This window comes from Anguilla rostrata, chromosome 1 (assembly GCF_018555375.3).
Source record: "Anguilla rostrata isolate EN2019 chromosome 1, ASM1855537v3, whole genome shotgun sequence".
Taxonomy (NCBI): Eukaryota; Metazoa; Chordata; class Actinopteri; order Anguilliformes; family Anguillidae; genus Anguilla; species Anguilla rostrata.
Window position 1 is genome coordinate 17,144,121 of NC_057933.1, and position 16,536 is coordinate 17,160,656.

Sequence of the window (16,536 nt, forward strand, 5' to 3'; positions counted from 1 at the left end):
GTTCAGTGGCAGTAACTAGACTGATGGATCTCTTACTGCCATTTCAATGTGCAGTGATGGAATCTGGTTATTAAGTATTCAGTTGGGGGGACTGAGCTAATCTGCCAGCCAGTCAGTGAAGAACAGCACCATTTTGAGGGCAGTTTAGTCCTAAGCAAAATACACTTGGGGTGACATAGCTCAGGAGGTAAGACCAATTGTCTGGCAGTCGGAGGGTTGCCGGTTCAAACCCCGCCCTGGGCATGTCGAAGTGTCCTTGAGCAAGACACCTAACCCCTAACCACTAACTGCTCTGGCGAATGAGAGGCATCAATTGTAAAGCGCTATATAAATGCAGTCCATTTTACCATTTACACTTGAAAAAGGTTGTTTCACAAATATAGTATCCATATTTGTCTTAATATTCACATGCAGTCTTGTAAAATTTATGTCATCAAGCAAATAATATGATTGTTAATGCTGTAAATTTCTTTGATAGACAATGATTATGTATCTAGCTAATTCACCCAATCATGAGGCAATATTGCTGTTAGTTAGATTGTTATATACAATAATATTATCAAGCTCACCACAGCAATGGAATTCGTTGTTGGGTATGATATTCCGATATTATGGTTTTATACAGATAGCTTGCTACTATGATTTTGTATGTTTCCTTGTGCTAACTGGGTGATGACACAGAAGTGTGTCCCAGAATTTCTGTTTGCATCTCAAATGTCCCCTTCGGCATATGCCAGGCAGGTGAGCACTATGTATCCTTTTTAAAACATCTATGGAAGTTGCTTATATAAGGATACAGGGATGATTTGGGCAAGGACACAACCAAGGACGGCAAGCTGTGAGGGTCACGTTTGCTGGATCCATGCGGAAGCTGTTGCCAGCTAAGCAGAAATCATCTCTCTGTCTCTTTTTCTTTCTCTTTCAAATTATGACTGCCCGCATAAGTCCCAGTCAGCAGTCTGGGTCCTTTGAGGCAGAGAACAAGCAGGCCAAATCATAGTGTGCCATCTCACACAGTGGCTATATCACTGCTCCCTGCACACCTACCCATTTTAGCACTGCTCAACCTCTCCCAGTACAATTTAACATTAGCTAAATTGATTGTTTTAATTTAAGTAGAAAGCGGTAGTGGCCAATCCACACCTGTGGCAAAAATGTAAAAGCACAAAGCATCAACAAACATGTTGTTTATGTGTTCCTAGTGGAGAATAACAATGAGACCAAATTAAAATATACATCAGAAAAAAAGGCAAAGGAGTCCATAATAGTTCCTTTTGTCCATATACAAAATATTTTTGAATTTAAGGTGCTATCCAATCCCTGTTTTACAAAGGTTGTGGAATAATACAAAAGTATTAAAAAGCAAACCCATAGTTTTTTTTTTTTTTTTTTTTTTAAGTCAGATTCAGACTACAATTCAACTTAAAATTAAATTTAAAGAACAGATTTATTATGTTTTGTTAGTTAATATTTTGAGTACAGTAGGTAATGTGCCTGAGGACCAAAAGTAAGCAGTTTGGTTAATTTCATTCTCATTACAGTTACATTTAATCTGGAGCATAGCATTCCAATTTTGAAAAAAAGACTGAAAAAATACATTACAATATACAAGTATTGTAGATTACTTTTCTAGTTAGAATTGTTGTTGTTGTTCTGTATGTGTTTAAAAATCAAGCACTGCAGTTTCTTTACTGTGGAACTTCTGATGACTTAACATTATAGGCCAGTTGATAATTGTTTCAGTGAATTTAGTGAAATTCTTTGATGGTAAGACACTCTTTCAGAGGAACAGTGTTAGTTAAAACAAACGGCAGCTGTTCTGAAACCCTGCAGCAGCAATCCTTCACTTGTAAGAAGTACATTCCGTGAATGTCTCCAGAGGACACTGCTAAAGAACAACTACTACACCTACACTGTGAAAAAATAATTGGTAGAAATTCTAATCCACCCCACAGATGAGTGACGCTGGAAGCCTTGAGGCTGGAGGAATGCCTGGGGCAGCCACACTCTGGCCTGGCTGCAGACTGCACAGGAATGCCAGGCTTTTGTCTGTGTCTCAAAACAGGGCCCTAGCAGGGGTGGGCCAGGGGAGAATACCATTGATGACTGCTGGGAGGTCGAATGCATTTCCAGGAAATGGTATTTGTATTCTCTCTCTCTCTCTCTCTCTCTCTCTCTCTCTCTCTCTCTCTCTCAAAACATAGGAGGACATCAACATGAAGTATATGTGAATGAAAAAATGTCTATATAGATTTTTTGTTTGGTAAGTCTCATAGGGCTTGTTAAAGTGCACAAGGACAATTATATCTCTTTTGTATCTTTTTACATCTGAGGACTCAAAGTGTTCAAATTGAAATCTGAGCATGGCTTTTATCAAACTCGCCAAAACCTGAAATTATTTCAACATAAGAGGGTAAAAAACAAAGCAATTTGTTAATTCTGATGAAGAAGAAGGAACACTTGCTGACACTATAAAGGTCTCGATAATGAGCGAATAACAGAATGCATAAGTTCTTTCGTGTTGGTTTTTGTGTTGTTGTTCTGTAGTTTCCTGCCAAACGTACTTTTTGAATAAGCCCACCGCCCCCTCAGAAATCTCTGTGCTCATCTGCATACTGAGCCTCTCATGGGAGAGCCAGTCCCGGGTCCCCGGGCACAACAGCCGCTTTCACTGACACCCAAACACACTCACCTCCGCCACCGGATGCCCGCTGCCAGGGAAACCAGGGGCTTGCAGCTGGTCTGACCCGGGATCTCATTGCTACCATTTCAGCTGTTTCGGTTTTGTGCCAGACAAAAACAGAACACTTAAAAATATAATTTGATTATGATTTTGCAAATTGAATGCTTCCAGACCTATATTTTGAAAGTCAATAAACAGTTTTCTTTCCATTTTAAACCTTGTAAAAACAGAAGGAATCCAATCTATCCATCCATCCATCCATCTGAATCAAGGAGCTGTATGCAAACACACTGAAAGTAAATAAACAACAACTGAAGAATCTGAAATTAACTCATTGGGAGTGCTCACACTGAACATTGGGGGGACTGGTCAGTCTAACAACTAATTTATTTCTGCATTTCTTTATTCCTGTGGACCTTAGATCTCCCTTCATATTTTCCCCAAAAGTTATATGACGTCATATCTTTCTGCTGGGTATAGAAGTACAGAAAATTGCACTGTAAGGTTATGCTTTCTTTTTGCCTTTATTGAAAGCCTTTACACAAACCTTGATAAGGTCAGACTACCTAATTATTTCCTCTCCTCTTCAATGTTTTTGTCATTTCATTGCAATATGATAAAAAAACTATAATTAATAAGTTCCAAAGTGTTCATAAGAAATTATTTAATGCAATCATCTGTTTTCCTTTCATTAATTAAATAAGAGCAAAAGGCTATAATAAACTAATGATATCAGGCTCAACTGTATGGAAAGCAAAGATAAAAGATGGGTGAAAAATGATACATCTTGCTATGTTCGATGGTTTTCTTTGTTTTGTATCACCGCTAAATGAACTACTCTCAGAGAACCAGCATTCAACAGTTTCAACAGTTTAAATTTTAATGGGTGTAAAGGTTCTGTGCGGGCATGCATGCATTCAAAAATTATTATTCTGAGCACTGCATTTTTTTCTCCATAATCCTAGCATATTTTAAAACAAGTCATGTTTGGGTTCATTTCAGTGATTCTTAACATGCTTGGTGCAGGCAGAATAAACAAAAACAGAGGCAGTTGGTGCCATGTCACATTCAGATACCCCACTGTGTGACGTGCTGAGTGCCAGTGAGTCTGTAAAAACAAACAAAGCACAACTCCTGAATCAGTTATAATAACACCTTGGGATTCATTGTTGCTTTTGGTTTCATGGCAACTGCGTACGACATTACAGAACAAACCGCACAATGCAAATGGCTTGCTGTGGCAAAGAGGAGAAAAGTCAAAGGGCTTTATTTAAAAAAGAGAATTCAAGAACAGCGGTTAATACACAGCTGTAAAACATCAATCAGGTACATAAAGTATCAGTTGTGCAATTACACTTCCCAGCTGAGTGCATGCCATCTAAAAATACAGAACTGGTGACAGATGGACCAAATGTAAAGTCACCAGGGCACCATAAATCCATTACCTAAAAAACCAAGCAAAATCATTATCAACTCCCATATGAGGATAATTTTTCAAGCTCTGACTAACCCAACATGGTACCATTTCTCAATGGTCCCCATAATGAAAGAATGCATCGGCCGTAAAGAGTTGAATGTTGCACTACTGCACAATGTACTGCAAAACGCAAACAACTAGCCTACATTTTGATATGACTGAACTGGAACTATATTGTAGAAAGTTAATATGACAACGCATGCACTTGAGTCAATACTTAATTGAAAATTGTGACAATATTGAATAGCACAGAAACTTTTTTTGTCCATTTTGACCAAGTATTAAGATCCCTAAATATAAGAATCCATTTTCGATCACGTCCTGTATATGGTTATGCAGAAAATGTGTTTTGATGACTGCTGGGAGGTCGAATGCATTTTGTGTGTGCCAACCACGCTCTTCGCTGACAATTTTACTAAGCAACAATGCATCTTTGGAGTCAGAGCTGACATGGAACATGAATGGCCATTTGAATCCTAATAACACCCTGTTTCCATCTGCACCCTAATGGCAGAAGAGGAGGCTATGGTGCTAGTGCGTGTGTAGAGGAGGATCAGAGCTCGCATTGCACCACCAGTATATTGATGAAAACAATATTCTGTTAAAGAAATTAGATTTGGTCTCCAATATAAACCCCCCAGTAAAAGATATTCAAGCATGTACACTTTGTTAGAAAATACCTCATTCTGTTTCTATGTGATATATACATATTAAAACAATTTAAACAGACCCCGCTTATGTGACTATGATTCAAAATGAATGGCTTTACTGGCACTGACACTTTTTTTGTCCTTGTGTTGACAGACATCAGCAACAGACTCCAAATGCAAATTCCACACCAAGAATCAACTACAGACCTTTTGTTATAATTTTCTTGTGTGTGAATTAATGATGCAAAGACACACAGCTGGCCAAGAAAGAGTGAAGCAGCCAATGTCAAATTACTTTTGCTCCCTTAAAATAGGGGATATAAGTATAAAGAGGGTTGTAATTCCAACACAGATCACTTAATATGGATACCATCAAATTAAAGCTGAGGGTCTGAACTTTAACCTGATATGCATTGTTTTTATTTCAAATCCAGTACAGAGCCAAAACACTAAAATAGTGGCATTGTCCCAATACCTTTGCATTATTTGCACACACACACACACACACACACACCACACACACAAACACAAACACACACATAATATAGTATTCCTTGATATGTGAATGTTTGTCATAAATATGCAAGACACAGAAGCATTTGCCAAACAGAGGTGGAAAAAACAATGAAATGGACAACCTGCTCTGTACATCTCACACAGAGAAGTCAATACAAAGATTAGAAGAAGATGCCTGCTGACTATGGATTTAATGCCAATGACACCCAAAAGAAAGCAGTAACTGGATAAGAATTTTCACCAGCAGGCCCTGTTTGACCCCAGCCACCTCCCATCAGTTTTCCGGCTCTTCTCTGTGTCTCGGGGGTGGAAAATGTTAGCCACAAATGGCATCTTCAAAAGACGCGACAGCTGGAACGCCAAGCAGAGGTGACCCAAGCAGTTGGGGGAGAGGCTGGGAGAGGGGGAGGGTACAAAAGAGCAGCAGCTGTAATCCAAAGTTCCTAACTCAGCGGGGTCCAGGCTCCCAAAATGAATGTCTGTTTTCATGCGCGTCAGCATGAGTGAACCACTTTGTATCTCCCATAAAGATAGTTTATGCTTGTTAAGCTTTGGTGTACTGGAAACATACCAGCTGCCAACATCTGTATAATTTTGACATTTTTTTGTGGTTTTATCATTTTCCAAACAATGAATTGACATGGACTTATTTAATATGGACTGCAGCACATTTGTGGGTAGTTTAGTATGGTCAACTCCTTTTTCCTTTAGGACAGCTTATTTATTTCGATAATTACTTTTTCAACACAATAGAAAGTGGTACACGAGGCTTTGCGAGTATTTGTAACTGTAATGTTTCTACTAATATTTTTGTTAAATATCTATAATGAATATTGCTTTATTTTTTTATTTCCCTTTGGTTTTTCACCAATTAATTCACTAAGGCCTCCAACATAAGATAAATAAAAATAAATAATTATGTATCTTATATGTTTTTATATCTCTTTCATATCTTTACCATAATCTTTCATATAATTACCATTTGGGGTTATAATGATTAAAAAACTTGAATGGATGGTAAGTTAAAAAAGCAGTAGCTGTTATTTCTGTCAACTGCTCATCATTCAATTTACCAAGCCCACATAGTTGTTCAGAAGGTGAACCTATTGTCCATTAATTATCAATTCAAAGCAAGAGTAAAATGGTAAAGATACACAAGGCCATACGCCTGCCAAAACCCTTTATTAGTTCATTTCCAAGTTCAGACTGCCGAAGATCTTTCAACACAACTATTTGTAGACAGTAACAAGAAAACAGGCTTATTTTAGGTATCTTTTTAAATCGACACTTCCATGCTTTGGACCTAATGCCAGAGTTGGTACTAAAGCAATATAAAGTCATGCAAACATTGCTTTTTGCAAATTCCTGTTGCCAACTGTGTACTATATCTGAACATAGCATTGACCACGTAGGCACCACCATCAATTCTCTGGGTTTGCCATCTTTCCCCACACTTTATTTGCTCTTATTTGAGTGACACCGGGAGTCTTGAGACCATTATGAAGCACTTTGGTGACTTAGCTTGGGGGCTTGGGCCACCACTGGGCAACAAAAACAAAGTTAATTAATAGTTAGGACCCAAGTATCCCACCCGGGTGATGGATTAGCAGCTTGTGCTGAATAATGAAAATATCTCTACCCCAAACCCAAAATACAGCAGCATCTATACAGAAAAAAAGTGAGTGACAAGAAGTGTGATGAGAAAGCCCCCAATTATACACCTAGAGGCCCTTTGAAAAAAGGTACGCAGCGGGAGTAGGGGTGTGGCAAGATATCTCTTTCAAAAAGGGGGAAGGGAGGTAGCCACACTGAATGGGGACATTTTATTCCTGTCAGGGTGAGTATTGTGTGTATGAACACATCTTTGGAACAGATTAGAACATTACATTTCAATGCTTTCATTTCTGAGGGCATTTAAAAATGTGACACAGTATGGAGAAAGAACCTTCCCAAATGTTATCTAGATGCTCATGAAAGTGTTGGGGGGTGTGGGGCGGGGGGTGGCGATTGGGGGTATCATTCATGTGAGGCAGGTCAGTTATGTCAACACCTGAACGGGAGCAGGAAGGAACTTCCAGATCCTCACAGAGCACACATCCTAATAGACCTTTGATCACTGGGTGACCCCTGCCTCACAAAGCACCAATGACCCAGAGGTGCCCTTTCCAGGATAGCATCCTTTTCAGGTTGTCTTAAAAAAAAAAACCAGGGAACATGTGGCTGGGACTCCTGCCTGGCCATAAATTTTACACTCCCTTCGTGAGCCTTTTGTTTCCTCATTGTAGTATTTTTTCCTCACTTTCTTCTACTGTAAGAGTGTTTTTTTAACATCCAGAAAGATGCAGTTTTACAATTCCTAAGAAATACTGTCTAGCATGCAATTGAAAGGGTGTATTTTATTTGTCAGTTTATTTATTTGTCACAACTTAATATTTTCCCAATCTGTGGGTCTTACTACGAAGTAAGATTCCTCATACCGCATTCACATACTTGCTCTTAAGTCAAAAAAATCATACTGTTTTACATCGGAAAACTGATAGGCACATGAGCTGAATCAGAGGGCGATCCTTATCTAATGGAGTGGCTCTCCGAAAGAAGGTTGCTACTTACTGCCACTGTGTGATGTTATTCAGTAGTACAGTACCTATTGTGGTAGCCGTTATCGCGAGACTGGACCATTAACAACCTGCTTGACTAACACACCACAGGGCGCTGCTAGGCTGCCAGGGACGAACTGACACAAGAAACGACAGGAGACGCTAACATCTGGCTATACATCATGAAAGGAAGAAAACGCATTTAAACAAATACCGAGGCTCGTGAGACCAGTCGCCTTGCCGGACACTTGTGAGTATATGGCCATAACAACAGGAACCGTAAGCGAAACTTCGTTAGATTACCTTGCCACGGTGCAGTGTAGTGAAGGCTTGGGCAGCAGCAGTTGCGGAGTTCCTTTGCGTTCATGTCTCCGATCGCTGGAGTTTCAGTAGCCTAGGATATATCGCTTTTTACTTATGTCTGATAACTTATCCATTCAGACAGGTCATACGTTGTCCTCACAAGTAAATAATTGGACGCCGAAAGTAAATCTATCGAGCATGGTGGTAATGATCGCAATCATAACTTGCTAAGTTTAAAGCGATAGCTTGGAAACTATTGCTTGATACTGAGGGTCTCCTATGTAGGTGTACATTGGCAGTATGGCTGTGTTATTTTCTTTCTTGAACGAAATGTACAACCACGGTGTCAGAGTGAGATGATGACTAGTGGTTGGGGGACAAAAGCCTATATTTGTTTAAAGTCAATTAGACTTGTAGTGCAAGTGACGTTTGTTGTTGAAGGCGGGTACAGGGTACGCAAAATAAAGAGTTAAAAGTTTTCTGTTGCGCCTCTAAATGGGGTACTGGAACTTTAAAGGAAACAAGCTGCGGGTTTGCTGGTAGCTCGATTTGGAGTAACATATGGCATTAAGAGGAGCACAGCTGGAGGTAGCGTTTCCATTGCGGTGATGTCAGAGCAGCTGACTCCACAGCTTGCAGTGTAATTAGCAAACAGAGCACTCCAGTTTACTCCCCTTGCTTTTCTCTTAACCTTGCTCGCTGGACTTGTGCTGGCATTCGCGAGCCTACTTTTTGTCTATCGCCATGTGTGGATGTGCGTGCCTGCTAAATGTATGCTTTCACATAATTGTCTAGTAAACACGAACAGCAGAATAACGATCGCTTTTTGTGTGTGCGGTAGCGTGCTTGCGTGTGTGTCTGCTGTGTTCGGACCGTTTACCATTTCCATGGGAAGCGCAAAAAGTAGTGATAAACTAATCGGACTGCTGTTACTAGCTGGAGAGAAAGGTAAGATTTTCTAGTTGAAGTTGCTGTTTCAACCTGATACTTACATGTTGCACCTTACAAACACGAATGCCAACAATCTAGAGCAGAATTAGGGTCTGTTCAGCGCTAATTAATTATAATTCGAAATGTTTTTTTTCTCAGTCGATGTACGATAATCCTAGAAGATCACGTCTGGGTCGATAGTAGCCTAATAAAAGAAAAGTTTATTTTGTCGTTTATTTTTGGGAAGTAGTTTTTCGTTTTCGAATTTTAGTTCGCCTTTACTTCGTTGACTACGGACTGGACTGCTTTGTTGCATGTTGTGTTTAGGACGATTTGTTTTTTCTTATTTATCCGGTAGCTTATATTTAACATTTTTTGGTTGAGACATGGGCTAAAGATGTACATAACTGTCGACAAATTAAGTAGGAACGTTTCCTAATGTCTGTGATTTGCTACTTTTTATTTAAATTTAGAGGTGTTTTTACTTTGTTGTCCGCAGTTGCAACTAACAGTGCGCGCTTGCTATCTCGCCCCCTCGCAACCGGAGTGGCCGTATTTCGTTTGTTTAACATCCAGTTTTTCCTGTTTTTGATCAGGTTATGAAGGAAGAATGGAGTTCCCAGACCATAGCCGCCAGTTGCTGCAGTGTCTGAGTCAGCAGCGTCACCAAGGTTTCCTCTGCGACTGCACTGTTCTCGTCGGAGAGGCGCGATTCAAAGCGCACAGGGCTGTGCTGGCCTCTTGCAGCATGTACTTCCATCTCTTCTACAGGGACCAGCTAGACAAAAGGGACGTTGTGCATCTGAACAGTGACATTGTGACAGCCCCGGCTTTCAGCCTGCTCCTTGAATTTATGTATGAGGGGAAGCTGGAATTCAGCACCCTGCCAGTGGAGGATGTCCTGGCCGCTGCCAGCTACCTTCACATGTACGACATTGTGAAAGTGTGCAAAGGCAAGCTGAAAGATAAGGAGCTGTGCTTGCTGGACGAGAAGATTAGCGAGGGGATAGCGCTCGGCTGTCTGGACAGGGAGAGCTCCTCAGACAGCGAGCCGCACAGCAAGCAGCCGCCACGGCGCCGGTCGCAGCAGCAACAGAGGCCCCCCCCAGCAGATGTATTTGACACAGACAACAGTGAAGGCAGGCTAGCTGTCACGGATTGTGATAGGTCCGCACAGAGCAGGCAGAAGGCAAACGGTCACCCTGGCAGGTCCCCGGACCTTGTAGGTGTCAATTATGTGTCAGCGGAGGCCGAGTCCTGCATCCGAACAGCTGGAAAAACAAAAGCTGATGTCAGTAGTTCCCTGGCATCTCTGTCCCAGAGGTCCCGGGCTTCGGATGACACGGACTGCGCTCTGGATTTGTCTTTCAAGCCTCTGTCTAGCAGAGATTCCTTACACCCCTCCTACGTCTCGGGACAGCTGGCCCTCGACAGCCAGCAGCAGGGCACCGAGCCACTTGTTAAAGACGAACACGACTTGCTGTCAGAGCAGGAGGACAGTGAGCCGATGAGCCCGGAGAGCCAGCGCTTTGGGAATAGCGCCAGGAGCTCGGTGGTGACAGGGTTCGCTGCCCTCTTCCCAGGCAACAACGGCTCCACCGCGGCCCTGCTCTCCCAGGAGGGGGACCTGATGGAGCAGGAGGGGGAGGGGGGAGGGGACGGAGTGGGAGCCAGAGTGGGCGAGGACGACCGAAGAAGAGGAGGAGGAGGAGTAGGAGGAGGAGGGCTGCTGGGCGACAGCGAGGAGGAAGAGGAGGACGACTTGGCCTCCTCGGACATCTCCACCTCCAGCGGGGTGCTCCTGCCCCCGGGGCAGCAGGTGTGCGTGTGTCCGCTCTGCAGCAAGGTGTTCCCCAGCCCCCACGTGCTGCAGCTGCACCTCAGCTCGCACTTCCGCGAGAAGGACGGGGCGCGCTCCAAGCTGTCGCCCGACGGCTCGGTGCCCACCTGCTCGCAGTGCGGCAAGACCTTCTCCTGCATGTACACGCTGAAGCGGCACGAGCGCACGCACTCGGGCGAGAAGCCCTACACCTGCGGCCAGTGCGGCAAGAGCTTCCAGTACTCGCACAACCTCAGCCGGCACGCCGTGGTGCACACCCGCGAGAAGCCGCACGCGTGCAAGTGGTGCGAGCGCCGCTTCACCCAGTCCGGGGACCTGTACCGACACATTCGCAAGTTCCACTGCGGTCTCGTCAAAACCCTCGCCATTGGATAAGCCCCGTGGCCAGAGTTGCGACGCGAGCAGAGGAAGCGCGTCTTTTCAGAGCCTCATCACCACTATGTACAGCATGTGTATATAAGTGTAGATAAACATATGTGATTATCATAGTATATCAGCGGTTACCTATTCTGAATGGTATGCCCGCCTATACCCATTTAAGGCTTTTTGTAATTTGAATGCAGTTTATAGCAACTGGTTAAAATCCTGTGCAATAGCAGACCAACTGGAGAGATATAATCTGGTATGATGCTGTTCAGAGGGTTTTTATGTTCTCTAAAGACTCGTGTCTTAAAGTCTCGGTGCAAATCATCGCATGAGACTGTATCATGTAATGCTTTCTTCGAAGCTGGGTAGATGGATAACTGAAGAGAGAAAATCCAATGTGCCCTGGTGTCCCTCGAAAGGCTATAACTGCACTGCTTGCAATGAAGAAACAATTTCCACTGGAAGAAATTAGTACTTGGGTGTATAATGGGTGTATAAAAGCACAATATTTTGCCTGGGTGAGCAATATTGGAATAGCTGACACTGAACGCAATCCGTCCACGAGTAGCAATCTTTTATTCTCTAAATTCAGCGTTATTTATTATTTTGGAATCTACTGAAATTCAGTTGTGTTTGCTGAATGGGAAGCAGTCTCCAGAGCTGCAAGTAATCGTTACGTTTGTGTAGCTTAACAATTAAGAGGTTTGTAATTTTAATGTTGAGATTTTCATTTATGTTTTGGAAATACTATAACATGGTGAATGAAGTGTAAGTAGCGTGGGATAAAAACTCAAAAAGGATTGGCTATCTTCTACTGAGTTTGCCCAAGTCCTGATATCTATTTTTAGTGTGCACCTGATGCCTCTACAAAGCAGACCAGCGGAATCAATTTTTTTGGATCTTGTTACCTTAATCTGTATATCAGATCTAGGAAAGCTAACAAAATGTTTAATACTTAGTAATATTAAATACTGTCATGGGGTTTGATAAACTGGAAAAAGACTGAGCGTGGAATAGAAGGAAATACAGCACGGCACAGTTCTCAAGTTAAGCATCTGGGGGCTTGGGTACGAGTTGTATTCGTGAGTTTAATTGAGGGTTGTGATGTTGAACATTATTCTAGGATGATTCTCATTTAATAGGAATGCAAATTCCAAAACCCTAAAGAAGTTTGAGAAAGAAAAGCAGTGCCTGCATACCTGATGCCTACTGAGTAATCTATAGTACTGAAGTACTAAAGAGTAACCTATAGTACTAAATGACTGTGTAAAGAACCTTAACAAAATGAAGGTATTGGTTACAAAAAAGTCCTTAGATGCGACCTTAGTTGCATTTTGAAGTAAATGTCCTTTGCCCCTGAAAGAGTGGACTGGAGGGAGGATTGAAAAATGCATGCTGCTGTGTGTTTTGGGGCTTAATAGGAGGAAATGGAGTGTGTGTGTACAGTACATGGTCATGTCCACACTTCCTGAAATTAGGCTTAGAGCGGAAGGAAAATACAGGCTAAGCCATGTCTCTCCCTGCTTCTATGGTACTTATTCACTGGCCCCTAGAGAACATGTACAGGGTCTTGTCTGATACACATTCACCATTTCCTCAGAGAAAACGGTCTGCTGTTATCGAAAGGTCTTCTGCCACTGTAGTCCTTTCAGGAGCATTTTAAATATTTATTCATTTGATGTTGTTTTTTTCTTTTTCTTTTTTAGCCACCTGTGAACAATAGTCTGGCTTATGATCATTTACAAGGGAATACATCCCTGAAGTGGTAAACCACAATGACTCCGTAAACTGGTTGTATCATCTGTGTCACACTGTGCAGTTGCAAAAATCTACTGAACGCATCAGATGAAGACTGTCAGTGAAACTTCACAAAATGGCCTATGGCTGTTTTTATTTTTCTGAGCCTTTTATGTCCGTACTGTAAATGTTTTTTAGTTTTATCTTTTCTGAAGCTATACATGTGGATTCTTACCATGGCTGGAAATATCACTAAAAAATACTAAGTTATTTGTTTTTATTTTCCTGATAAAACTTGATTAGCATTATTTATTAGATATTTTTTTGGTTCAGGGTTTACTAGGGTGTGATGAGTATTATTTTTATCCACAATGTTGAAGCACATTGATTTCTTATTTCTAACATTAAAGGAGGTGTTTGGTTGAGCTCTATTGTGTAATTGTCACGAGCTCAGCTGTTTTAACCTAATGGTTGTTTGAAGGACTGTTGATGCCTCATTATGCTGGTACTCTTTTAAATGGTACTGGGGCAGATATCTCATTTGTCTTTGTAAATGCCATTACTGTACTGTGAATTGGGTCTTTCAGCGTGTTGTCATGTGAAAAAGAACAACAATCTTAAAGAAAAAGATTTGCCACACAGGAAACAAAGAAGCACTTGTTTTGGGCATGCAGATATCCTTTATCTGAATTTAGTTTCAACACTCAATTATGTAGGCTGCTATTTCTAACTACTTGTATATTTAAAGTATATAATTTCTTTTTATTTATAAGATGATTGTTTCCCAATATTTTTGTTCACATATTTGGGGTGAGAATATCTAACAGTGGCTGTCTTTTCTCTGCAAGTTAACAAGTGATTTCTTCCCCAGTGTTTAGGATTCTCCAAATTCAGTACGGAGTAGACTCCTGCAGTCTTTGCCTTTCCAAAACAATATGGGGGATACTGCATTGGCTGCCACCTCAGCAAAGGAAATGGTCGTAAAACTGCAAATCTGAAACTGAGGCACACACTGCTCTGGTACAGAATGTCTATAGAAAGCACACAGAACTAGTATTGTACTCCTGTCCCAGGTATTTCTCAAGGGATCATTGTGTGTCCTTTTTCTTTGCTGAGAGTGAACTCCTTGAGCCTTGCACTTTTTTGCATGAAAATTAACCCTTTGGAATGCAAGAAATGTATTTATGAAATGGAGGGCTGGATGACTGTAAACAGGTGCATTGTGTTTTGGGAGCATCAAAGGATTCTCTTATTTCCAGCATGCATAAGATAAGTGCTTCATTGTGCTCTTTGCAAGAAAAGGACTGCACACTCGCAAATGTGAAGTTGCACTTTGAACATGAGAGACTCTGAATGTTGGACATCAAATTTTGGGAGAAAACGAGTTCTTGTACTGTCAGTCTGCATTTCAGCTATATGTACACACACACACACGCACACATACACACTCATTTTAAACATCTGGAAGACGTCAGGGTAAATTCAGCCAACATTTCAGTGTGGTGTTTTTTGTAATAAAAAAAACTGGTATTTAAGAACTTTGATATGAAGTTCAAATAGGATCGACACAGTTTAAACATCCACTGAAGGTTTCTATTAATTTTGAACACCGTGGGAGCATGTTCTCTTAGAAGAAGAAATGGTGCCTTGGAGCAAATCCTCTGTCTGTCAGGCTGTTCCCTTGTCTGGCATGGAAGCTGTTCATCTTTCACAGTGCTCCTTTGAAATCCCTTGGTAATTTCTGAATATTCACATGGCATGATTTCTGTTGAATGTCCCTGTTTATGCAGTGCGCTCATTGAACATGAACACACAGGAAAGTACTTCCTGTTCTTGTCTTGCTTTTTCTAAAGGAGGGACGTTTCCTCCAGTGCAGCTAGTGTTTTGGTTGTCAGCCCCCCGATTGCCGTTTGCTTTTTGATGTGTGCATTTAACAATACAGGGGCAGGAAACTAACATCATTTTATGATGTATCAAAGCAATGTAATTTTATTTAGAATTGCATATCGTCCAGCATGTACCTTGTGGACACAAACACAGGTACTTGTAAATGGCCTTTTTAGTTTGTTCTCCATGGTCCCTAAAGCCTCCTAAAGATGAGATAAAATACCTAAATAAAATACTGGTAAATAAGGGGCAAAAACAAGGGCCATATGAAAACAAGGGCCATACTTTGCTGGAGCGAATCATTATATATAATGATAATGATATATATAATTTTTTTTCATCTTTAATGGGAATCTTTCTGAATGAGAATAAACTGGAGTCACACATCCCATCAAGCATTTCACTGTAACAGTAACAAGCTGGAAAGAAGAGAATGTACACCTATCTTATAGGTTACAAAGAAAAAGATGCAAGTTTTAGATTAATGGAGCAAATGTGGGAAAGGACACCACATCTTGCTGGTGTAGGTGTTTTATAAATTCATACTCAATCATTTTAAAGTAAAAAAAAATAGAAAGGTATAATTAAAACTGGAACATCTACAGTTTAGGTCCCGACTGTGAAATTGTGTATAATGAGAAGTATTTATTGTTTTGTCTCTTGTGAAACATTTTGCTGTATCTCACAATTTTGACATGTAAAATGAATAATACTAAATGTCAATGGGGAAAATTTTTTAATCAAATTTGTAGAAGTGCCATTAGAATTTAATATAATTTTTTTATAAGAAAGGTCTATTTTATAGTAAACAAATGCTTCAGTGTTAGTGCTTTATAGACAATAGAGGACAATCGGTATGCAGAAATGGCATTGCTTAGGTCTTTTGGCGCTTATTTTGATTTTCATGTGGGGTTGTTTTTTTTTTGCGCTTTTGGAGTGTGCTTGTGTGTGTGTGCTGTGGAAATGTGACAATCTTGATTTACTAGGCCTATTTTTGTCCATTTAGTTTTTGCATAGATTAAACAGAACACACTCTGTGACTCTTGTGTGGATTTAATTCAGTAATTAACTTGTGTTGGGTTGTCATCACCAATGTAGAAAGGATAACGCATAACTTTGCTGAACATTCCAGATTCTTACATCTTTACCATATTTTTATATATATATTGGTGCTGGCCAAAAACACTTCAAACATAACCAACTTTTCATAGCCAATTTCCTAAATCTAGAATAATAGAAATATAAAATTTAATTGCATTTTCCATTTAGCATTTATCTGGAATAAATGCAAATGTTTATTCAAGACCCAAACTTTTCACTTCATGATTTGAATTTTACAAAGTCTTAACATTTTGCTCAATAATTACTGACATGTCAATATATGGTTAAAGGCAAATGTTTACATCTAAAAGACAGAATAGCTTTATTCATATTAAGAATTTGAAATTGTGACCTGTGATTTTCAAAGAGGATTCCGTTGTTCACAGTGCAAGCTGTGCAGAAAATGTCAGAGGCTGGTAAAGGACTGTGTACAGACAACAAGCTGCAAT

General features: G+C 40.7%; 1 protein-coding gene and 1 long non-coding RNA gene across 3 annotated transcripts; one reads left to right on the plus strand and one right to left on the minus strand.

The window, feature by feature from the left end:
- Nucleotides 1-5,207: 5,207 nt before the first annotated feature.
- On the minus strand, nt 5,208-8,790 carry LOC135250201 (uncharacterized). The gene is made up of 2 exons (XR_010328873.1): nt 8,227-8,790; nt 5,208-5,720 (listed from the first exon to the last, which is right to left on the minus strand). It is a non-coding gene; the product is annotated as an uncharacterized LOC135250201 (long non-coding RNA).
- Nucleotides 8,005-16,026, plus strand: zbtb42 (zinc finger and BTB domain containing 42). 2 transcript variants are annotated; one of them, XM_064326245.1, is made up of 2 exons: nt 8,005-8,173; nt 9,753-16,026. In XM_064326245.1, the coding sequence occupies exon 2, from the start codon at nt 9,767-9,769 to the stop codon at nt 11,369-11,371; it is 1,605 nt and encodes a 534-aa protein (XP_064182315.1). In that variant the 5' UTR covers nt 8,005-8,173; nt 9,753-9,766; the 3' UTR covers nt 11,372-16,026. The 2 variants fall into 2 exon arrangements, with proteins under 2 accessions (XP_064182315.1, XP_064182307.1); XM_064326237.1 differs by lacking the exon at nt 8,005-8,173 and adding an exon at nt 8,834-9,174.
- The last annotated feature ends 510 nt before the right edge of the window (nt 16,027-16,536 follow it).

Coding starts and splice junctions, on each gene's coding strand:
- zbtb42 (XM_064326237.1), top strand. CDS start 8,979: ATGTGCGTGCCTGCTAAATGTATGCTTTCACATAATTGTCTAGTAAAC. Junction 9,175..9,752: donor GTTACTAGCTGGAGAGAAAG/GTAAGATTTTCT, acceptor GTTTTTGATCAG/GTTATGAAGGAAGAATGGAG.